The following is a 24527-nucleotide window of genomic DNA, read 5'->3' on the forward strand; positions in this document are numbered from 1 at the left end:
TTGCATTAAGGAGCCTGAACAAATTTGGAGTCAATAGGAAACCACAGGTTCTAGTTATACCTGGCACATAGGAAGGCAGTTGTGGCTTTTGGAGGTCCAGGACAGTCTTCAGGAGTTCCTCAGGATAGTGTCCTAGGCCCTACCACCTTCAGCTGCTTCAATGACCTTACCTCCATCATAAGGTCAGAAGATGTTTGCTGATGATTGTACAATGTTCGGCATCAATCATGACTCTTCAGAAACTGAAGCAGTCCATGTCAAAATGCAGCAGGACTTGAACAATATCCAGGTTTGGGCTGACAAGTGGCAAATAACATTTCCATCTCGCAAGTGTCTGGCATGACATACCATTAACATTTATGGTATTACAAGAATTGTTCCAAGGACGAGAAACTTTAGTTACAAAGATAGATTGGAGAAGTTGGGACGTATTTCTTTGGAGGGGTAAAGGCGGAGAGAAGAATTGATAGAAATTTTGACAATTATGAAGGGTCCAGACAGAATAAACAAGGGACACTGCCCCTGACCATAACAGGGTTGTGAGCCAGAGTGCACAGTTTTGAAATATTTTGTGTTGGAAGAAGTGAGAAATATTTTTCCAAGTTTGGAAAACACTGCTTCGAAATGTTGGAGAGGCAGGTTCAGTTGAGCCATTCAAGAGGAAATTGGATGATAATTATTTACATAGAAACACTATACAGGGTTGACGAAAAGGCAGGAGTTTGTCACTAAATAAAATGTTCAGAGAACTAATGCAGACACTATGGGTGGAATGGCCTCCTTCTGCAACATAACAATTCTGTGATTACCAGAGCTGCAAGCACCATTATCAACATCCTGAGGGTTATCACTGACCTGAAACTGAACTGGACTAGCCACCTAAATAACATGGCTACAAGAGCAGGTTAGAGGCCAGGAATGAAGTCGGGAGTTACCTATTTGCCTGACTGCCCAAAACCCATCCACCATCTTTGCTAGGAACAAGTCAGGGTGTTATACAATACTCCCCACTTCCCTGAATGTGTACAGAGCCAAAAACACTCAAGAAGACTGACGCCATTCAGGACAGCGCAATCTCCTTGATTGTGTGGATGGATGTTGTACCAATCACTTCCCACAACATTGAAGGACAGTCGTAGCCGTGTGTACCACCCACAGGATGCGCTGCAGAAATTCATGCAGGCTCCTTAGACAGCCCCTTCCAAACCCACAACCAGTACTTTCGAGTAGACAGTCAGTTAGTTCAGCTTGCTGGATGGCACATTTGCGATGCAGAGTGAATTTAATTCCTACGGCAGCAGAGTTTATCATGAATGAGAGATAATAAAATGTGAGGCTGGATGAACACAGCAGGCCAAGCAGCATCTCAGGAGCACAAAAGCTGACGTTTTGGGCATTGACCCATCATCAGAGAGGGGGATGGGGAGAGGGTTCTGGAATAAATAGGGAGAGGGGGGAGGCGACCAAAGATGGAGACAAAAGAAGATAGGTGGAGAGGAGAGTATAGGTGGGGAGGTAGAGAGGGGATAGGTCAGTCCAGGGAAGACGGACAGATCAAGGAGGGGGGATGAGGTTAGTAGGTAGGAGATGGAGGTGCGGCTTGGGGTGGGAGGAAGGGATGGGTGAGAGGAAGAACAGGTTAGGGAGGCAGAGACAGGTTGGACTGGTTTTGGGATGCAGTGGGTGGAGGGGAAGAGCTGGGCTGGTTGTGTGGTGCAGTGGGGGGAGGGGATGAACTGGGCTGGTTTTGGGATGCGGTGGGGGAAGGGGAGATTTTGAAGCTGGTAAAGTCCACATTGATACCATTGGGCTGCAGGGTTCCCAAGCGGAATATGTGTTGCTGTTCCTGCAACCTTCGGGTGGCATCATTGTGACACTGCAGGAGGCCCATGATGGACGTGTCATCTAAAGAATGGGAGGGGGAGTGGAAATGGTTTGCGACTGGGAGGTGCAGTTGTTTATTGCGAACCGAGCGGAGGTGTTCTGCAAAGCGGTCCCCAAGCCTCCGCTTGGTTTCCCCAATGTAGAGGAAGCCACACAGGGTACAATGGATGCAGTATACCACATTGGCAGATGTGCAGGTGAACCTCTGCTTAATGTGGAATGTCATCTTGGGGCCTGGGATGGGGGTGAGGGAGGAGGTGTGGGGGCAAGTGTAGCATTGCCTGCAGTTGCAGGGGAAGGTGCCGGGTGTGGTGGGGTTGGAGGGCAGTGTGGAGCGAACAAGGGAGTCACGGAGAGAGTGGTCTCTCCGGAAAGCAGACAAAGGTGGGGATGGAAAAATGTCTTGGGTGGTGGGGTCGGATTGTAGATGGCGGAAGTGTCAGAGGATGATGCGTTGTATCCGGAGGTTGGTGGGGTGACGGAACCCCGCCCACGGCCGACGCCGACGGAACCCCGCCCACAGCCGACACCAGCGGAACCCCGCCCACGGCCTACGACCTCATCTCTTCGCCCACAACCTCCACAGCCAGCAACCCCAGAGGAGACAGCCACACTGAACCCTGCCGCATCTTCACCATCCCCACAGACCTTCCACTGCCTGAGCACAGTCAGTCCTTAGTAAGGGGCTCACCTTTGTCCTCCTACAAACATACATCAACGAATACCAGTCACGGTTGGACATAGAACAGTTTTTCCGCCGCCTTCGCCTCCACACCTACTTCTTCAACTGGGAACCTAACCCTCCCTCCACTGACCCCTTCTCCCGCTTCCAACACAAGTCCTCCTCCTGGAAACCATCCCCAGGCCTCCTACCTTCCCTCTACCTCTTCATCTCAAGCTGCCGTCGAGACATTAACCGCCTCAACCTCTCCACCCCTCTCACCCACTCCAACCTCTCCCCTGCAGAACGGGCAGCCCTCCGTTCCAACCCCAACCTCACCATCAAACCCGCAGACAAGGGTGGCGCAGTGGTCGTATGGCACACTGACCTCTACATCGCCGAGGCCAAACGCCAACTCTCCGACACCACCTCCTACCGCCCCCTCGATCATGACCCCACAACTGAGCACCAAACCATCATCTCCAACACCATCCATGACCTCATCACCTCAGGGGACCTCCCACCCACAGCCTCCAACCTCATTGTTCCCCAAGCCCGCACGGCCCGTTTCTACCTCCTTCCCAAAATCCACGAACCTGCCTGCCCTGGTCGACCCATTGTCTCAGCCTGTTTTTGCCCCACCGAACTCATCTCCACCTATCCAGACTCCATTTTCTCCCCTTTGGTCCAGGAACTCCCTACCTACGTCCGTGACACCAGCCACGCCCGCCACCTCCTCCAGGACTTCCTATTCCCCGGCCCCCAACACCTCATTTTCACCATGGCCGTCCAGTCCCTATACACCTGTATTCCGCATGCAGATGGCTTCAAGGCCCTCCGCTTCTTCCTGTCCCGCAGGCCCAACCAGTCCCCCTCCACCGACACCCTCATCCGCCTAGCTGAACTCATCCTCACCCTCAACAACTTCTCTTTCGATTCCTCCCACTTCCTACAGACAAAGGGGGTGGCCATGAGCACCCGCATGGGCCCCAGCTATGCCTGCCTCTTTGTAGGTTATGTGGAACAGTCCCTCTTCCGCATCTACATAGGCCCCAAACCCCACCTCTTCCTCCATTACATTGATGACTGTATCGGCGCCGCCTCTTGTTCCCCAGAGGAGCTCAAACAGTTCATTCACTTCAACAACACCTTCCACCCCAACCTTCAGTTCACCTGGGCCATCTCCAGCACATCCCTCACCTTCCTGGACCTCTCAGTCTCCATCTCAGGCAACCAGCTTGAAATTGATGTCCATTTCAAGCCCACCGACTCCCACAGCTACCTAGAATACACCTCCTCCCACCCACCCTCCTGCAAAAATTCCATCCCCTATTCCCAATTCCTCCACCTCCGCCGCATCTGCTCCCACGATGAGGCGCACTCCCGCACATCCCAGATGCCCAAGTTCTTCAAGGACTGCAACTTTCCCCCCACAGTGGTCGAGAACGCCCTTGACCGCGTCTCCTGCATTTCCCGCAACACATCCCTCACACCCCGCCCCCGCCCCAACCGCCCAAAGAGGATCCCCCTCGTTCTCACACATGGGTCTAGGCCCGAAACGTCAGCTTTTGTGCTCCTGAGATGCTGCTGGGCCTGCTGTATTCATCCAGCTTCACATTTTATTATCTCGGATTCTCCAGCATCTTCAGTTCCCATTATCACTTTATCATGAATGACTCTCCTTCTCAATCCCCGCCCAACCCCCCAACCCTGCCTGAGATGTGGTGACCTTCTGTTTAAACTATCAGCAGTCATCTCTCTCTACTGAAAAAGCAGCCCTATGGCCTGGTAAGACTACGCCAACTTTATGTTTAATTTTACTTCCTATAAGGACAAGTTGAGTAGATGGATTGGAACAACATCACAGACAAGTTTCCTAACAAGCTGTTTTCCATTATGATTTGGAAAACATATCAGATTCATTCATTGACATTGAGTGACAATCCTGGAACTCCCTCTGGAACAGGATTGTGGGTGCATACACACCAGATGTTGGCAGAGTTTTAAGGATGCAGCTCACAAATGGCCATTTCGAGGGGAACTAGGGATAGACAATAAATACTGACCCAGCTCATGAATCTCATACCCCTTGAGTTAATATACAAAAAAATTTTGACTGTATAAAAATGATCAACATCTCATCTTTGGTTCTTTTGTCAAATATCTTAAAATCTGTGGCCTCTGGTTGATGATCCTCCCTGACACTGGAAATAAATTTCCTCCATTCATTCTGGTCAGAACTCTCCATGTCTTCTTTCAAACCTCCCATAATGTTCTCTTCTCTAAAGGGACTTATCCCAGCATCTCCAGGCTTTTTGCAAAGGTGAAATCCCCCCATTCCTGGTAGGATTCTGATAAACCTGCTCTGCACCCACTTTAGGCCTCATCATTCCTCCTAAAGGTGGAAAACAGTTTACACTGAACTCTTCAGAAATGATGAGCTCAAAGCTCTCCCAAACACACAGTCTCATTCCATTGTCAGGTCAGATTCTACCTCCAAGTGTACTCCAAGTGTCTCAGCTGGTTGATCAAGTTTACATCTGCATCCGATCCTCAATGTTTTCTTATTCCACAACTTGAGTCCACTCTGAGCAAGGATAAGCCCATAATTTTGATTTTGTCAATTCCAGAGTCATGAGTGCAACCGAAGACCGAGACTTTGTTGCCTATTGCAGTCTGTTCCCTGCAGGGATGATAATGGGCCTTCGTCTTCAACCATTGTTGGAGGTTTAATACAATGAGTGGAAGAGTGCTGCAAACCTTGTGTTCCTGGCAAAGTAATTGGCTGGAACTTGGAGAATTGGGGCATTACGGTGGCTCAGCGGTTAGCACTGCTGCCTCACAGCACCAGGGACCCAGGTTCTATCCCACCCTCAGGCGACAGCCTGTGTGGAGTCTGTATATCACCCTGTGTCTGTGTGGGTTTCCTCTGGGTGTTCCAGTTTCCCCCCAACAGTCCAAAGATGTGCAGGTTAGGTGGGCTGGCCATGTTAAATTGCCCATCGTGTTCAGGGGTGTGTACATCAGGTGGATTTGCCGTGGAAAATGCAGGGGTACAGGGAAGGGGGTGGGGATGGGGATGGGGATGGGTGGGGTTGTCTTTGGAGGGGTGGTGTGGACTTGCCGGACCAATTGACCTGTTTCCACACTGTAGGATTCTGTGGTGATGAGAGTTTGAAAGCAGTTGGAAATGAAAAGTTGGTCTGAGGGAAAGTAACCATGAAGCTGTTGGGAGAAACCCAGTTGACTCATCAATGTCCTTTAGGGACAGAAACCTGCATTCCTTACCTGATTTGAAACTACACGAGTCCTATTACACATCAACATGATTGACCATAACGACCTTGCAAAATAGTTCAACAAGATACTTCTTTTGTGCTAAACCCATTGATTTCAGAAGGTAGCCCTCAAGATGTGTCATTTCATAACTGAGGAGTCAGAGGTAACCCAGTAATTTGAGTGGCAGCCTGTACATTGTCAAAGAAGTAATGATACCATTACTCATCCCATCCAGTGACAGATATGCATGCACCGGCATATAACTGTTTCACTGATCACCAAATGAGATCACCATTATAGAGACTGCCACAAAGCAGTACCCCTTGTCATTTGTGCTCCTGAGATCAAACACAGTGTTGGGCAATCAGCTTGGCTCCAGAAAGTGTCATTGGTTGGAATTCCAAATCCCATCGCACCATGTTCATTCCATGGCTATGTTTTATATGCTCACATGATTCCATGTTCATGTTCCAGGAATGTCTCACCATGGGAGAGGCTCCGCATGCGTTTAAATTGTTCACAATGAAGGTTGGTGCTCTTAGAGAAAGCCCTTGATGAATGCACCAATGAACCCATCTTCTGTGTGGAACCTGATGTGTCAGCTTAATGAAGTGTTGGTTGCTGGTTCCCCTTCTGTGGAAATTCTGATAAGAACCGCAGTCCGACCCCCTCACATCTCCCATGTGAAGCACCAATCCTGGAACCAAAGGCCTATCACCCATTCCTCCAGTTGGATATGATTCCACATGTAGGGTCTGAATTCAGGTGGGAATATTCATACGAGGAGTTCCTCATCCTGGTGGGAAACTGGACTGGATGATGGTGGAGGAGGGGCAGCTCGAATCTGAAAAAGGTGAACATTAAAAGTTCAAGCGAGTTATTTGATAAACACCAATTCAGGGCATTAAGGCCTGAAATATTTTTCCCCTGTCTCCTCTCCCACTCCGCTGGGATCTACACAAACTGAAGGAGCTCGTAATCATAAAGTATAACTGGGACATCACCTCAAACACTGAACAAAGATTGCAAACCATCTCAGCAAAGGGCAGCAGAGGGAGATATTGCGGCAACTGACCCAGAAGTTAAAGGTAGGGTCGAGGGAGCCTTTTACTGCATGAGAGACTTTGGGAGAGAATTCCAAAACATAGGGTCCAGGTGACTGAAGACAAGACCAATGGTGGAATAATTAAAATTGAGGAGTGGAGGAATGGACGTGTGTTAGATGCTTGGGAAGCTGGAGGGAATGATGGAGATACGAAGGTGTAAGGCATTGGGAGGGCTTTGAAAATAAGGATGAGAATGTTAAACACGGAGCTGCCATGGGTCTGGGAGCCTGTGTAGATCATGAGCACACGGGCGACCGTGGAATCCTTCCAGTGTGGAAGCAGGCCATTCAGCCCATCAAGTCCACATCAATCCTCCAAACAGCAGCTCTACCCTAGCCCTGTAACCTTGCATTTCCCACAGCTGATCCACCGAGCCTGCGCACCTCACACGGCTAATCCACCTAACCAGTGCACCTTTGGACTGTGGGAGGAAACTGGAGCACCCGGAGTAAACCCACGCAGACACGGGGAAAACATGCTGATTCCATGTCAAACCCAGCCCGCTGGCACTGAGAGGCAGCGGCACGAACCACTCTGCCATCCAGGACAGCTGAATGGGAGCTGGTGAAAGATAAGATACAAGCAAGAGAGGGAACAGATGAGGAGGTGAAACTACAGCTTTGTGAGACATATGGCTAACAGGACGATGCATTTCCCCAGCCAGAGCTCAATGATAGCACATTACACACTACTATTTTTCAGATAAATCCTCTCTTACAGGTCTAAGTCGTCCAGCAGGCATTTCAGAAGTGGGCTCCAGGATGTGGGGTTCCTCCTTCTGAACAGCAGAAACTGTAAGGTGAATAAAGTGGAATCAATTCTGGATATTCTAGAGTCCCTGAGATCTCTACACCCGCAGTTAGTGTTGTTAACTCTGCTTGGACGTTATCCTGAAAGTTACAATATAAAATCTCCAACAACCCCACATAAGCAAACAGCCTCGTCCACACAGAGTTGACAGTAAATTATAATTATTGGGCCAATTCCTTTTGCAGAATGACAAACAATTAAGATAAGAACATAGAGAACAGGAACAGACAAAATGAGCCCTCAAGCCTCCTCCTCCTCCTCCATTCTATACAGTCAGGGCAGATCTTTAGCTTTAAATCCACTCTCCTGCTCATTCCTCACATTGTGAGCCTGTGCATTAGTCTGTGTCAGTCCCTCAGAAAGGGAATGGTATTGCTCACAGCAAGAAATTATACTTGGGGTCTTTTACTGTGAGGAGTCTGTTGCAACTAAATGCTTCTACCTGACTAAGAATCACTGCCTTAGCACCTGCCATGGGTGTATCAGAAGGACTTTAAACTTTGACGATCAATAAAAACTACTTAGCTGCATTATGATGCATGGCTATCAAGTACTGAGATGGGGTTTGAACCCAGAGCTCCTACTTCAGAGGTAGGCACACTACCACTGTGTCACCAGACCTCCTACCCTTCCTTAAGCCCCTGAGAGACCAAAGAACTGCCTATTTCAGGCTTAAATATGATGGAACATCCACAACCTTGCCGGATAAAGAATTGCAGAAGATATGAGAAAGCACACCCCTGGTTAAGGATGTTGGCTTTGACAAGTGGAAGTTGTTTAGAGAGATCAGTGTAGAGCTAAGGCCCCTGAGCAGCTATGGCATGTAAAGACACAGGAGAAAGCTATTCAGCTTCTGGAATCTCTGCTATTTTTCAAGATCACAGCAGTTCCATAGCTTCACTGAAATCACCTGAATTGGCTGCATACTCCTTTATACCTTTAGCTAGCAAAAATCTATCAATCTTAGATCATAATTATTAATTCAGTTAGCATCCACTGTTGGTGGTGAGTTCCACGCTTCCACTACCTTCTCACAAAGACGTGTTTCCACATTCACTTCCCGAATGGCCTGACACTGATTTGAAGATGATGTCCTCTCATCCAGGGGTCCCTCCATCAATGGAGTATAATTTACATCTACCCCAGCAATTCCATTCAAGATCCTAGAACCTCACAACCTCTCCTTAACTATCTGGAATGTCGAAAGCACAAAGGTGGTTTGTGCAATGTTTCCTCGTAACCTAACACTTGCTGTAATGTATCTATACCTCACTGTGCCTAAGGCCAACAAAGCAATGTGCAGTGCTCCAAATGGAGTCCAGGGTTGCTGAGCAAAGATGGATTGATGGATTGAAGACACAGGTCAAACAGAATTTCAGTGAAAGGTGGAATAGGTTCGAAGGGCAGAATGTCTTCCTCCAACTCCTCTGCAACTGAATGAACTCCTCCATGTTTTTCTCAGCATTGGGCTTTAGGGGCTGAATCATGGGACTCTGTGTATAGCAAAACATTAAATATATTTACCGCTGTTTCTAGGTGACACTTGAAGTCTCTCTTGCTGTGTGGATCCTGCAGCGTGATATGGCACCAGACTAGAATCAGGAGCAGGAGGAGAGAATGGAGGAGGGGATGTGGGATCCTGGAAAATAAAACAAAGTAGTCAACAACAGTTCACTAGCAGAGTTGGAGCATCCGACTGGCCCATTTCTACTCCATATATTTTCTCAGTATTGGACCAAACAGTGTGAAGCAGGGCAATGAGGTAAAAAGAAGAGCAGACTGAGATTCCCACTCTCTACACCTATCTGATCTCAGTGGGAGAACATCCAACTTCATCACAAAGGCAGGAAGGGCCCTCACGTTCTGTCAATGCTTGGTTGAAAGGGTTACCAGTAAACTGTGGAGAGAAACACAGAGCACTGAACAATGAGGGGGATAGGGAGAGGAGGAGGGGAAGAGAGTCAATGCGTCAGGAAGATTTAGAGATATGTTCAGTAAAGAAAGAGAAGGAGTTTGTGACAATGTGTACACGTGCAGCGATTGAGGGATACGTGCATGTTAGAACAAGATGCTAAGAAGTTTGAATGAATGATTGGTTCTCCTGATGCTTTGATAATCGAGTTGAGGAGACTAGCTGTTCACCGTTGCTGTTGGTGTCACCTCATCTGTGATGTCAGACAAAATCTTGATTTGCAGATCTGATTAGGTTTGTTCGATGTGAGGTCACTGTAGGACAGCTGGGCAAACACCTTGCTTTGCTGTGTACTCACCTGACCTGCGGGTATTTGACTCTGCCCTCCTCAAACGTTGACGTTGCTTGATGACTGTGCTGTCTCCATATGGATCTGCTCCAGGTTGTTTCTATCCTATATTGTAATGCCCTTTTTATTAAAAGGCAAACCTGGTTCTCGATTTTACATTAAGGGGACACTGAACATAGAAGCAGAGGAGATGAGGATGAATTGGGGCTATTGTTTGGGTCATAGCTCGAGTATTTGGTGCTTTTCTGGGATATCCCATAACAGAAAGCATGTTGCAAACAAAGGAAGAGAGCAGTGACAATTGCTTAAACAGCAGCAGGAATGGGAGGGAAGAGTTTATGAAAATTAACGAAAACTTTCACAAAACGGAAAGGCCACAGTGGGAGGAAAGGGAACTTATGTCATCACGAGATGCCTGTACAAAGGCAAGATCATGAAAGATTTAAATAAGCTCCAGCAAAGCTGCGCAGACTGATTAGAAGCCACAAATTTCCTGTGTTCTGTACCAGCATCGGTTCCGACTCCAGGTCTGTCCCTTCCCCAACCAGCAGCTCGACGAGCAAGGATGGAAACACGCCAATTCGGCCATTGAATTCTCCTTCCCAGAATCCATCATCCACTCCACGCTCACCAGTGTGAAGGACCTTGATCAGGCCACCCTCAGGGAAGCACAGCTCCTCTGCACTCTGTCCCTCATAATCGTACAATGCCCGGGCCAAGCACACTGTGAAAACAACACCCACAACATCAGCTCCTCAAAATAGCCCCCAGCACAGCCTGTAGGTGTGAGGATAAGACGTCCTTAAGCAGGCTGTGATCCAACCCTGTTACAGCAAGTTCAAGGCTCAGGCAACAGCACCATGAAAACCTGCAACCTCTACTACTAAGAAAGGGCAGGACAGCAGCCGCACGAGGACATCAGCACCTCAACGTTGCTCTCCAGGTCACACATAGCATCATAATCTGGCCATTTCAATCATTTGTTACTTGCTCAATCATGCCTTCCTGGCAATGTACCAACCCCTCAGTAAAAAAGCAGTATTCGTAAAGGGGACTGTTGAGGGAGTACTGACCCAACAGAGGGCAGCTCTGAGGGAGCACACAACCTCAGATGAGCAATACAGAGGGAGTGTCGCACTGTCAGAGGGTCAGTGCTGAGGGAGTGCTGCACTGTCAGAGGGTCAATACTGAGGGAGCGCTGCACTGTCAGAGGGGCAGTACTGAGTGAGTGCCACACTGTCAGAGGGTCAGTACTGAGGGAGTGCCGCACTGTCAGAGGGTCAGTACTGAGGGAATGTCGCACTGTCAGAGGGTCAGTACTGAGGGAGTGCCACACTGTCAGAGGGTCAGTACTGAGGGAATGTCACACTGTCAGAGGATCAGTACTGAGGGAGTGCTGCACTGTCAGAGGGTCAGTACTGACGGAGTGCCGCACCGTCAGACGGTCAGTACTGAGGGAGCGCCGCACTGTCAGAGGGTCAGTACTGAGGGAGTGCCGCACTGTCAGAGGGGCAGTACTGAGGGAGTGCCGCACCGTCAGGGGGTCAGTACTGAGGGAGTGCCGCACCGTCAGGGGGTCAGTACTGAGGGAGTGCCGCACTGTCAGAGGGTCAGTACTGAGGGAGTGCCGCACTGTCAGAGGGTCAGCACTCAGTCTGGATTCTGAGCTCAAGTCCCTGGAATATGAACGCTAGAACCTCTTGATTCAGAGATGTTAAGATGGCTATTCTGGTCCAAAATCCAAATCAAATCTCCCCTTTGTTTGCACAGCGTGCAGATTTTTCAGGTGAAATTCTTTGCCAATTGATGGACCCTTCCTGATTCACTTTCTCCTCTCTCAGTGTTCCATGAGATGATCGGGGGGTGGCTGGAAATGGTCCCTGCACACTTTGACAATGGGTTAAAAGACCAAGACTAGACCCACCTCCATCTGTTACCTGCTCCAGGCCACTGCAAGCCATCAGTTCCTGCTCAGCAGAGCTACTGGATGAGGAATAGGATGTGATGTCAGAGGATGTTACCATGGAGATCCTGCTGGATAGGCCGTTCCCACCTGGAAACTGGAGATACTTTTCAGGCACATAGCCTATTTGGCCAGATTTATTCCGGGCCTGAAAATGGGGTCGACAGAAGGAATTAAAAATACAGAACTGAGGATCATTAGCAAGTGTCTCCAACAAGAGAAAATCTAACTATCTCCCCTTGACATTCCATGGCATTACCATCACTGAATACCACCCCCCACCTGTTGTCCTGAAGCTGAACTGGACCAGCCATTTAAATAAATACTGTGGCTGCAAGAGCATGTCAAAGGCTGGGAATTCTGTGACAATTCTCTGGGTTGCCTACAAGGCACAAGTCAGGAGTGTGATGTAATAACAAAGTGTGGAGCTGGATGAACACAGCAGGCCAAGCAGCATCTTAGGAGCAGGAAAGCTGACGTTTCGGGCCTAGACCCTTCTTCAGAAATGGGGGATGGGGAGAAGGTTCTGAAATAAATCGGGAGAGAGGGGGAGGAAGATCGAAGATGGATAGAGGAGACGATAGGTGAAGAGGAGATAGACAAGTTAAAGAGGCGGGGATGGAGCCAGTAGAGGTGACTTTCGGTGGGGAGGTAGGAAGGGGATAGGTCAGTCTGGGGAGGACGGACAGATCAAGGGAGAGGGATGAGGTTAGTGGGTATGAAATGGAGGTGCAGCTTGAGGTGGGAGGAGGTGATCGGTGAGTGAAAGAACAGGCTAGGGAGGCGGGGGCGAGCTGGGCTGGTTTTGGGATGCAGTGGGGGGAGGGGAGATCTTGAAGCTGGTCAAATCCACATTGATACCATTGGGCTGCAGGGTTCCCAAGTGGAATATGAGTTGCTGTTCCTGCAACCTTCGGGTGGCATCATTGTGGCACTGCAGGAGGCCAATGATGGACATGTCATCTAAAGAATGGGAGGGGGAGTTGAAATGGTTCGCGACTGGGAGGTGCAGTTGTTTATTGCGAACCGAGCGGAGGTGTTCTGCAAAGCGGTCCCCAAGCCTCCACTTGGTTTCCCCACTGTACAGGAGGCCACAATGGGCACAGCGGATGCAGTATACCACATTGGCAGATGTGCAGGTGAACATCTGCTTGATGTGGAAGTGTGATGTAATACTCTCCTGGATAGGTACAACTCCTAAAATAGCCAAGAAACTCAGCACTGTCTAGAGCAAAACAGGTCCTTAAACAGTGATAATGGGAACTGCAGATGCTGGAGAATTCCAAGATAATAAAATGTGAGGCTGGATGAACACAGCAGGCCAAGCAGCATCTCAGGAGCACAAAAGCTGACGTTTCGGGCCTAGACCCTTCATCAGAGAGGGGGATGGGGGGAGGGAACTGGAATAAATAGGGAGAGAGGGAGATGCGGACCGAAGATGGAGAGAAAAGAAGATAGGTGGAGAGGGTGTAGGTGGGGAGGTAGGGAGGGGATAGGTCAGTCCAGGGAAGACGGACAGGTCAAGGAGGTGGGATGAGGTTAGTAGGTAGGAAATGGAGGTGCGGCTTGGGGTGGGTGGAAGGGATGGGTGAGAGGAAGAACAGGTTAGGGAGGCAGAGACAGGCTGGGCTGGTTTTGGGATGCAGTGGGGGGAGGGGATGAGCTGGGCTGGTTGTGTGATGCAGTGGGGGGAGGGGATGAGCTGGGCTGGTTTAGGGATGCAGCAGCACAGATGGCTCCTGATAGTCAGCTCAGGCAACACATGCCAGCCCTTTAACAGGATTGTCGTCAATCTCACTTCCCTGCCCACTTCCTTTCCTCACGGCTCTTTGCCGGTTTTGAGTGTCTCCATGATGAGGAGATAAAAGTTCAGAGATGATGGAGAAAGAGCAGGAAAATGGGACTGACAGGAAGGCCTATCAAAGAGCCAGGAATGGGTCAATGGGCTGAGCGGTACCCCTTCAGCGTTGTACCAGTTTCAAAGACTCAGTCAACAAGCGTAGACAGTACATCAACCCCTCAGCCTTACAAGCCTTCAGCAATTGGTTTCTCTGGTGAGGTCACAGATAGCCAGACCCCTAGGGGTTGCATCCAAACATTAATGTCGAAAATCTTCACACGAGGCACAACTGATTGACAGCTACCCATGGCCAATGCTGTCTTTGTGACTGGATTGGGATAATTTGTACTCACTGTATTACTCTCCCAGTGCTTCCTTATCTGTTAGAAGACCTTGTGGAATAGAAGTTCCTGTCTGGCTTAAACATCACAATGAAGACAACTAACTTTGGACCTTTTTTTTTGCAGGGACAAATAATTATTATTAAAAGAGCCTTTACAGAATTAAATCAGACCTAGAAAATGCCTTTCACAGATTGTGCACATCACAAGATTCCAAATCCCAGCTCAGGCAGTGAGAGACCGGCCCTGATTCCCAGCTCAGTCAGCGAGAGACCGGCCCCAACTTCCAGCTCAAGTCAGTGAGAGACAAGCCCCGACTTCCAGCTCAAGTCAGTGAGAGACCAGCCCTGACTTCCAGCTCAGTCAGTGAGAGACCAGCCCCAACTTCCAGCTCAGTCAGTGAGAGACTGGCCCCGACTTCCAGCTCAGTCAGTGAGAGACCGGCCCTGGTGCCCAGCTCAGTCAGTGTCCTGAATTCCAGCTCAGTCAGTGAGAGACCGTCCCTGACTCCCAGCTCAGTCAGTGAGAGACCGTCCCTGACTCCCAGCTCAATCACTGACAGACCAGGACAGTCAGTGAGTAGGGAGTAGGGCCTTGGATTATTTCTCTGGTGGAAAATGGAGAGTCTATGTTGAATCATCTTCACTGAACTCACCTTCACCCAATACTCCATGTCGCCATCTTCAATCACCTCGAGCTGCTCTTCTAGAGCGATAGTCAGTTCATCAGACTGTGCGGCCTGTACACAGGAGGCAAGACACTCAGGGAATCACACATTGATATTCTAAACAATGATTTAAAACTAAAGAAATTATGTCTTAAACTGTTAAAAGGAAACTCTGATGAGTCCCCAGCTAGAGAGCTGCATCCCATTCTTGACATCACAGCTATATTTTCCTAAAAAACTGATTTTTGTTTTGTTAGAAGTACACTGGCAGGTTCACGTGAACACATACAGTAATTGACCATGATGGTAATCACATTGTAAACCAAAACTTATCAAGCTCAGTTCCATCAGGGATTTGACTTGTCACCATCAGCTGTGATCACAACAATAGAGGTTCTCTAAAGGGAAATCAATTAATATGTGAAAAGGAAATTTGCTGCAGGGCTAAGGAGAATAAACAGGAAAGTGGGACTAACTGGATAGCTTTCAGAAAACCAGCAATGGCACAATAGGTTGAATGGTCTCTTGAGTTACAAGATTAAAATCCTGTCCAGTCAGCACATCCAACCACTCCCTGTGAAGGCACACAGGGAAGGAATAAGTTTGAACTTTATGAGGAGGTTCCAAGTGTAAGCTACAGGTGTGACTATCAGGTGGACTCAAAGCAATAAATCACTGGCATAAAATGAACAAATGTCTACCAGAACAGCAAACATCGCCAGTTGGGAAATCCTAACCCCCACTTGGGTGGCAGGGTGAGGTGACTTGCTGAAGATCATGTGGGCATCACAATGGAGTCAAATCTTGTTCTTGTCCATGAGAACTACTCACAAGACACTCTCTGACTTGTGGCCAGCCCAGGAACTCTGGCTGATTGGCCATCCTGTTCGCAGCCCAATGAAACATAGTCCTTTCGTACAAACACAGACAAATTCAGGAACGCGGACACAGACCTAAAACTGAAGCCCAGAGTGTTCCTGGTCCGGGGGAATCAGTTCTGCATTCATCTGGCTCATTAGCGAATGTAGGCACTAATTGTTTCTTTATTCAATCATAGGATGTGGGCATCATTGGCTGGCCATCATTTATTGCCTGTCACTGATTGCCCCCTTGAGAAGGTGAGCTACATTTTTAAACCACTGCAGTCCATGGGCTGTAGGTTGCCCCACAATGACATTGGGAGGGAATTCCAGGATTCTCACCCAATGACACTAAAGGAACAGCAAAATATTTCCAAGTCAGGGTGGTGAGTGGTTTGGAGAGGAACTTGTAGGTGGTGGTGTTCCCACGTATCTGCTGCCCTTATGATTCGACATAGAATCAGCAGTGAGCTTAGAAGGTGCTCTCTAAGGAGCCATGGAGAACTTCTATAGTGCACCTTGTAGATGGTACACACTACTGTTATTCAGCATTGGAGGTAGAGGAAGCGAATGCTTTTGGATGTGATGCCAATCAAGCAGGTTGCTTTGTCCTGGATGGCTTTCAGATTCTTGAACATTGTTGGGCCTGCACCCATCCAGGCAAGAGGACAGTATTCCATCACACTCCTGACCTGTAACTTGAAGATGGTGGGCTTTGGGGAGCCAGGAGTTGAGTTACTTGCTGCAGAATTGCAAGCCGCTGACCTGCTGTTGTAGGCATTGTGTTTAAGTAGCTAGTTGAGTCACTGGTAACCCCAGGGTGTTGATAGTGGGACATTCAGAGATGGTAACACTATTGAATGTCAAGGAACAATGGCTAGATTCTCATTTGTCCAAGAAGGTAACTTGTGCCTGGCATGTGTGTGACACAAATGGTATTTGTCAGCTCATGCATGGATATTGTCCAGGTCATGCTGCATTTGTACCTGGGCTACTTCAGTAACGGATGAGTTACAAACAGTGCTGAATGTAATTCCCACATCTGACCTTCTGATGGAGAGAAAGTCATTGATGAAGCAGCTGAAGATGGTTGGGCCTAGGACACTACCCCGAGGAACTTCTGCAGAGATGTCTGGGAGCTGACGAGATGGACCTCCAACAAGCACTGGGGGAGAATATTGCATGCCTGGGGGTGAGTACTGGGGGAAGAGTGTTGCACTGACTGGGGAAGAGTGTTGCACGGCCTGGGGGTCAGTACTGGGGGAAGAGTGTGGCACTGCCTGGGGGACAGTACTGGGGGAGAGTGTGGCACTGCCTGGGGGTCAGTACTGGGGGAGAGTGTTGCACTGCCTAGGGGAAGAGTGTTGCATGGCCTGGGGGGAGAGTGTTGCACGGCCTGGGGGAGAGTGTTGCACGGCCTGGGGGTCAGTACTGGGGGAAGAGTGTGGCACTGCCTGGGGGACAGTACTGGGGGAGAGTGTGGCACTGCCTGGGGGTCAGTACTGGGGGAGAGTGTTGCACTGCCTAGGGGAAGAGTGTTGCATGGCCTGGGGGGAGAGTGTTGCACGGCCTGGGGGAGAGTGTTGCACGGCCTGGGGGTCAGTACTGGGGGAAGAGTGTGGCACTGCCTGGGGAGCAGTATGGGGGAGAGTGTGGCACTGCCTGGGGGTCAGTACTGGGGGAGAGTGTTGCACTGCCTAGGGGAAGAGTGTTGCACGGCCTGGGGGGAGAGTGTTGCACGGCCTGGGGGGAGAGTGCTGCACGGCCTGGGGGTCAGTACTGGGGAAAGAGTGTGGCACTGCCTGGGAAGCAGTACTGGGGGAGAGTGTGGCACTGCCTGGGGGTCAGTACTGGGGGAGAGTGTTGCACAGCCTAGGGGAAGAGTGTTGCACGGCCTCGGGGGAGAGTGCTGCACGGCCTGGGGGTCAGTACTGGGGGAAGGGTGTTGCATGGCCTGGGGGTCATGGACCGGGGGGAGAGTGTTGCACGGCCTGGGGGGGAAAAGTGTTGCACGGCCTGGGGGAGGGGGGGTGCGGGAAGAGTGTTGCATGGCCTGAGGGGGGAAAGAGTGTTGCATGGCCTGGGGGAGGGGGGGTGCGGGAAGAGTGTTGCATGGCCTGGGGGGGGAAAGAGTGTTGCACGGCCCTGGGGGGGGAAGAGTGTTGCACGGCCCTGGGGGGGGAAGAGTGTTGCACGGCCTGGGGGGAAGAGTGTTGCACGGCCTGGGGGGGGAAGAGTGTTGCACGGCCTGGGGGGGGGAAGAGTGTTGCACGGCCTGGGGGGGGAGAGTGTTGCACGGCCTGGGGGGGGAAGAGTGTTGCACGGCCTGGGGGGGGAAGAGTGTTGCACGGCCTGGGGGGGGAAGAGTGTTGCACGGCCTGGGGGGGGAAGAGTGTTGCACGGCCTGGGGGGGAAGAGTGTTGCACGGCCTGGGGGGGGAAGAGTGTTGCACGGCCTGGGGGGGAAGAGTGTTGCACGGCCTGGGGGGGGAGAGTGTTGCACGGCCTGGGGGGGAAGAGTGTTGCACTGTTGGAAAGGCTGGCATTTGAATGCTACATTAAACTATGAGCCCACCTGCCCTCATTGATGGAACTGAATGTAAAATATACTCCCACATTGATAATTCAAAGAAGAGTAGAGAAGGTACTTTCTCGTCCTGTCCAATAGTTGACCGCTATCAGTGAGAATATTATCTAATTACTATCCTATTGCCTGAGTTATGAGCTGCCATCTTCAAGATTAATGAGATTAAACTAACGATCACCGAACGTCAAAGTAGTGGATAACCCACAGTGCATTGGAGTTAGCGGACGCCTGATCTCCTCACCTGGTAACTGTAGAGCACTTTACAGAGCACTGGGTACATTCGGGGAGAACCACCCAGGTTTGACTGACTGCCCTCATCAAAGATCTCATTGGTGTCATCAAATTCCTCGAAATCTGTGAAATCTAACTCATCGAACTGTGAAAATAAAAACAAGTAAGCTGAACATTGAGGCAAACAGCTGTCATTGGAAAAGAGACAGACAAACAGAGAGCGGAATCCAGACAGAAACAGAGGGTAAGAGAAAGAGACAGAGAGAGTCTGAAGAGAGTGAGAGAGAAAGAAAGAGAGAGAGGGAGAGATGCATAAAGATGTGGAGGGGATAAGAGGGGCAAAAATAAATGTGATGTTGAAGGAAGACAGAAAGGGACAGAACAAGGAAAGTGAACAGAGAAAGTGAGAATAGAATAAATAGCAATTTATTGTCACTTGTGTTTATGAAAATACAGTGAAATGTGTATCAGTCACCATAATGCAGTACAATTTTAACGACAGGAATTAAAGAAAGAAATCATTGAGACAGAGTCAGGACAAAGTGCATCTTTTGTTCCCACTACAGATCCTGGCTTATGGAGTGGCCACGGGGTGTCACTACTGAAGCCACCTGTGAGGCGAACAAGGCAGGGACCAGACCCACCAAGCTGTCCCCCCCTCCCCTCCTCAAACCTGGCAACAAAGCCACTGCATTGCCAGAACAAACCAGAACCAGCGCACATGAGAGAGAGAGAGAGAGAGAGAGAGATAGGGAGAGAGGGAGAGAGGGAGAGAGAGAGAGAGAGAGAGGCAGAGAGAGAGAGGGAGGGAGAGAGGGAGGGAGGGAGAGAGGGATGGAGAGAGAGAGAGAGGGGGGCACAGAGAGAGAGAGAGGGAGGGAGAGAGGGATGGAGAGAGAGAGGGGGGGCACAGAGAGAGAGAGAGGGAGGGAGAGAGGGAGGGAGGGAGGGAGAGAGAGGAAGAGATAGGGAGAGAGAGAGAGATAGGGAGATAGGGAGAGGGAGAGGGGGAGAGGGGGAGGGAGGGGGAGAGGGGGGGGAGGGGGGAGAGAGAGATAGGGAGAGAGATAGGGAGAGAGATAGGGAGAGAGATGGGGGAGAGAGAGAGGGGGGGCGCACAGAGAGAGAGAGGGAGGGAGGGAGAGAGGGAGGGAGGGAGAGAGGGGGAGAGGGAGGGAGGGAGAGAGGGGGAGAGTGAGAGAGGGAGAGGGAGAGGAAGGGGGAGAGGGGGTGGGGGAGAGGGGGAGGGGGAGGGGGGAGGTGGGAGGGGGAGGGGGAGGAAGGGAGGGAGAGAGAGAGGGAGAGAGAGAGAGGGAGAGAGAGAGGGATAGAGAGAGGGAGAGAGAGAGAGGGATAGAGAGAGGGATAGAGAGAGAAAACTGGCGGGGGGGGAGAGAGAGAGAGACGGGGAGAGAAGGAAGGGAGGGGGCGGAGAAAAATAAGAGCGAGGGGTGAGGGAGAGAGGGTGAGGGGTGCGGGAATGGGTGGTAGATGGAAGTAGGAAGAGTGGGGGGTGGGAGATTGGAGAGGGATTTTGGAGACCGAGGGAGGTGGAATCAAGTGTGGAAATAGTGTTGGATGGAGATAAAGAGAGGCTGAGAGAGAGGAAGGGTGAGAAAGTGAGACAAATATAATCAGAGACACGAGGAGCGATAGACAGAAAATGAACACAGAAAGTTGGAGAGAGAATGAGCACAAAGTTGGAGAGAAGGAGAGATGGAGAGACACACAAATGAAGAGAGAGAGAGAGAGAGAGAGAGAGAAAGATGTTGCAGAGAAACAGATTGAGATGTGGGCTCCTTTCAAGCTGAGGGCATGGGCAGCTGCTCCAAGGTCCCCAAAGTTTCAGTCAGTCCATGTGCTGGTGTCACTCGCAGCTTTACTCTCGGGTTTCGGAAGTCCCTGCCCCGTTCAGGCCTCACAGCTCCACACAGAAGAGAAAGGGACAGTGAGATTGCTAATAGTGAGAGAGGAAGTTTGAAGTTAGTTGCTGCAGTTGCCAGAGACATTTTTGACAGGTTTTAGTAAGAGTGGGTTTTACAAAGATGTGGCCTGGAGCTCTCTCACCTCTGGGAGGCCTCCATTTGATACTCGAGCCTCACTCAGCTTTCTCTCTCTCTCCAGCTCCTCACTGGCCTGGTTCATAGTGCTCACCAGCCACATGTCCACCTCTAGTCCAGCCTCACGTAGCAGGCTCAGGCGTGAATCTGCCTTCATCTTGCTTGTCTGCGTAAGAAATAGAACGATGTACTTGTTCAGGACTGACTCAGAGAAAGGAGGCAATGCTAGACCTGCTTCTTGGGCCTGTGAAGGGCCAAATGGATCTGGTGTTAGTCAGAGAGCACTGAGGTGACAGTGATCCATCTGTCGTACAGCTTGGGTTGGCTCTGGCAAAGCACAGCTGTCGGTCCAGAGCAGGAATAATTAACGTCAACTCCAAGGAATGGATCTGGCCTGGATAAACTGAAATGAAGATTAACAGTGAAGACATTAGCTGAACACTTTGAAGGCACTGTTCAGGTGCAATCAAAGGTTTTATTCCCCTAAAATTTAAAAATAAAACATGAAATTCCAGACCTCTGTGAAAGCGACAGAGATTAGGATGTTAAAGGAAGATAACATGTCTTTTGACAGCTATTGGAGAGATAATACAGGAGAGAGCTATGCTGATGTGAATGAGGGTCAGGCATGTGGTGAAAAAGCAAAGAAGTGAGGCAAAGGCAGAATACGAGATGAGATGAGCAACTAAGTTAAAAGGACAATCCAGAGCTATTCCACAGGCATTTAAAGAGTGAAAAGTGAGGCCTATTAATGAGCAGAAAAGTGGATTGACATTTGGAAGTCAAGAGCTCAAGTACTGTATGAATACTTTCCCAATTGACATGTTTTCCAGGTCAGGGTGAGGGAGGAGAGATACCGGGAACTGTAGAAGCTGGAGAATCCGAGAAAACAAGGTGTGGAGCTGGATGAACACAGCAGGCCAAGCAGCATCTTAGGAGCACAAAGCTGACGTCTCGGGTGAAGGGTCTAGGCCCGAAACGTCAGCTTTTGTGCTCCTAAGATGCTGCTTGGCCTGCTGTGTTCATCCAGCTCCACACCTTGTTATCAGGGTGAGGGAGGAGGTAGTTTAGACATATGAAGGATTTAAAGTCAATATGGAGGGGCACTGCGTATCTGCCTATGTCTAACAGTTGATACAGCACCAGGATCAGAGAAAATCCATGCACGGAGGAAAATGAGAGTGAAAACTGGAGAAAGAACCCCCCCTACCCCGACAACAGGGTGTCAGTATGAACCTGGCTCCTGTCAAGGGCGCTTTTGGGCAGAAGATGTGGGGGAGAGGGGCTGTGGTTGGGGGAGAGGGGCTGTGGAGTGGGTAGGAGCAGAGGAAGAGGCAGCAGTGGGGCACCTTGGGAGGGCAGACAGAGAGGGGGGCAGAAGGAGGGTGATGGGGAGATGAAGCAAGGGAGGGGAGGACAGAGAGGGGGTATGGAGGCAGAGAGGGGTGGAGGGAGAGCGGTGTGCAGGGACATGGGGTGGAGGGGTACGGTGATGGGGAGATGGGGCAGGGGACGGGAGGACAGAGGGAGAGGTGCTGGGGGGATGCAGAGAGAGGGGTGTCGAGGGAAAGGGTTAATTGGGAGATGGGGCGGGGAGGGGAGGATGGAGGGAGGCAGTATGGAGGGAGGGAAGTGTGGAGGGAGACAGGGCAGGGGAGGGGAGAACAGAGGAAGGGAGTACGGGGGGGAAGACAGGGGTGCAGGGAGAGGGGTGATGGGGAGATGGGGCAGGGGAGGGGATACGGACGGAGAGAGGAGTGGAGGGAGAGAGAGGTGCAGGGGAATGATAAACAAATTCATAACATGGTGCTGTGCAGAGGGCTGGAAAGAAAGGCCGGGCTGAAATCAGTGCCAGGTCGGAACAAGAGCAACTCAGCATAGCCTCCCGTAGCCGGTCAGCTGCAAGCGTTATACAGACAGCCTTCAACAGCTGCTTGAGTCCAATGACCTGACACACCATCCCCTCACCCTGCACATGGGACAGCCACTACTTCATCATCATGCAACATAGCCCATTGTGGATCCCACCCCATCGCAGGAGTGAGCGCTGCCCAGTGAGTAATGGTCACTCCCTGGGTCACAGGAGTGAGCAGTGTCCAGAGGAAATGATCGCTGTCACTCCATTGGGTCACAGGGTCAGCTCTCTGCTGCAGCATTACTTGGCTAGTTTCATTTTCACAGAAAGTTCAGAGAAAGACATGTAGGATTCATGACCCTCCCAGTATCACCTCTGCTTTCCTGATGCTCTCTTTAACCTCCTCCATCTTGGCCTCAATGCCTGAAATCTCTTCCTCAGGAGACAGCTTCTTTCGCTGCTCTAAATTGCGTAAAACCTGAAAGGAAGCATAAAGAGTTTCAGACCGTGGATGGTCATTCCACAGCAGATCACATACCCTGTGGAGAATCTCCACTTGCACAGGACAGTGGAATCTATGTGCAGCAGATCACACAGCATGTGGGCAAATGGACATCATAAAAAGGTAACATAGCGTGTGGTGGGGGCATCACATGGCATTTGACATATCGTGTGGAGAGCACACAACAATCATACCATATGGTGTAGATCACGAGTAACCATGTACATGTGGAGATTTTTGAGCACTCGTATAGCTTTTACAGACAGGGGAGAGCATTGAAAATGGACAGGGCTCACAAAAATCAGATCATAACAGCATGTAGAAATTGTAGATCAGATCAGATGGCGTGTGGAGATTGTAAAGAGAAGATATTTTCTTCCAGATAATAAACTGAACAACACCAGCGAACAGAAATGCTGAGTCTCACTGACCCGCTCTCCATGGGCGATGACTTTGTGGTTATTTGCGAGTTTAGTCGCCCACTTGCGTGCCTCCTTGTCCAGGCTAGACTCTCTGTCTTGGTCACCAGGTTGTACTTCCAACTGGCAAACCTACCACATGACAAAGAACACAGAGTCAATTAGTAACTAGCTGTGTTGATAATGAGGCTGATCACAGGAGATCACTTCCATATCGCCTTTACTCTGATGAATTTCCTCAATTTATAGATTATGATCACTGATCAACAGAATATTGGGGGGTGGGAGGGGTGGGGTCGATTCAAAACAACGACAAGAGTTTGGCGGGGGAGGGCATTACCTTAAAATTCGATCGAATCCACTCAGGGGTAATGTCAGGGGGCACTTCCTCAGACAAAGGCTGGAAGGAATGTGGAATGCCCCCACTCCCAAATTTGCTCACTGTGGGAGTCAACTCAAAACTGAACGGTAGGCTTTTGACATGTAAGGATATTAAGGGCTACAGAACAAATGGTGGGACAATGGAGCTAGGGGACAGACCCCCACCTACGATCTAACTGAATGGCAGAAAGGGTCAAGGAGTTGAATGGCCTCCTCCTGATCCTGTAACCCTGGATGTTTAGCGAGTGGCTCATATCATCATAGGGCTTGTCAAAGCTTCACAGTTCTCCTCAAAGATTGCAGGCAAGTGGAAGATCATCCCCACAATGCCATCCCAAAAGAGCAGGCCTGTAGGTTCAAGGTAGCAGCTCATCTCACTCTCTAAGTGAAACAAGGGATGGGCAAAATACCCATCAAAATACCACCTTGCTGGTGGTGCACACATCCTGGGAACTGTCTCTCAATCTCCTGCAGCCGATGAGGTATGTGGATGGTTGAAAGGTTGACTTGAGGATGCTGTGGGAGCGAAGCAGCTTAAACAAACGGGAATTAATTCAATCCCTTCCCAATTGGCTTACCTTATCAGAACCAGCTGGCTGGAAAAGGAAGGCTGAGGGCTCTGTAAACACTGGGTTCTCTTGGAGGAATAACTGAAGGTCATAGTCACGGGAGATCTGCAGTGGAAACACCGGGAGGTGGTCACATTGTGTACTCACTGAAGGAATTGTGAAGAGTTCACACAGGACCAGGATTTACATGGATGTTTCAGCTGCTGCGAGCCTCCTGTCCCGAACCCTACAACCATACTGCCCCATCACTGC

At 50.1% G+C, this 24527-nt stretch overlaps 1 protein-coding gene across 1 annotated transcript in view; it reads right to left on the reverse strand.

Moving 5' to 3' along the window:
• Positions 1 to 4253: 4253 nt before the first annotated feature.
• The window catches only part of LOC125458421 (F-BAR and double SH3 domains protein 2-like), a 63770-nt gene continuing 43496 nt past the window's right edge, over positions 4254 to 24527 (reverse strand). The window contains exons 10-20 of the mRNA XM_059650573.1: positions 24285 to 24380; positions 23338 to 23457; positions 22778 to 22882; positions 20557 to 20715; positions 18500 to 18634; positions 14801 to 14884; positions 11926 to 12112; positions 10508 to 10725; positions 9265 to 9379; positions 7649 to 7722; positions 4254 to 6668 (exon numbers count right to left, since the gene is read on the reverse strand). Coding sequence (XP_059506556.1) covers positions 6600 to 6668; positions 7649 to 7722; positions 9265 to 9379; positions 10508 to 10725; positions 11926 to 12112; positions 14801 to 14884; positions 18500 to 18634; positions 20557 to 20715; positions 22778 to 22882; positions 23338 to 23457; positions 24285 to 24380 — 1362 coding nt within the window. The 3' untranslated portion in view covers positions 4254 to 6599. The remainder of the gene's footprint in view (positions 6669 to 7648; positions 7723 to 9264; positions 9380 to 10507; positions 10726 to 11925; positions 12113 to 14800; positions 14885 to 18499; positions 18635 to 20556; positions 20716 to 22777; positions 22883 to 23337; positions 23458 to 24284; positions 24381 to 24527) is intronic.

This window comes from Stegostoma tigrinum, chromosome 13 (genome assembly GCF_030684315.1).
Source record: "Stegostoma tigrinum isolate sSteTig4 chromosome 13, sSteTig4.hap1, whole genome shotgun sequence".
NCBI lineage: Eukaryota > Metazoa > Chordata > Chondrichthyes > Orectolobiformes > Stegostomatidae > Stegostoma > Stegostoma tigrinum.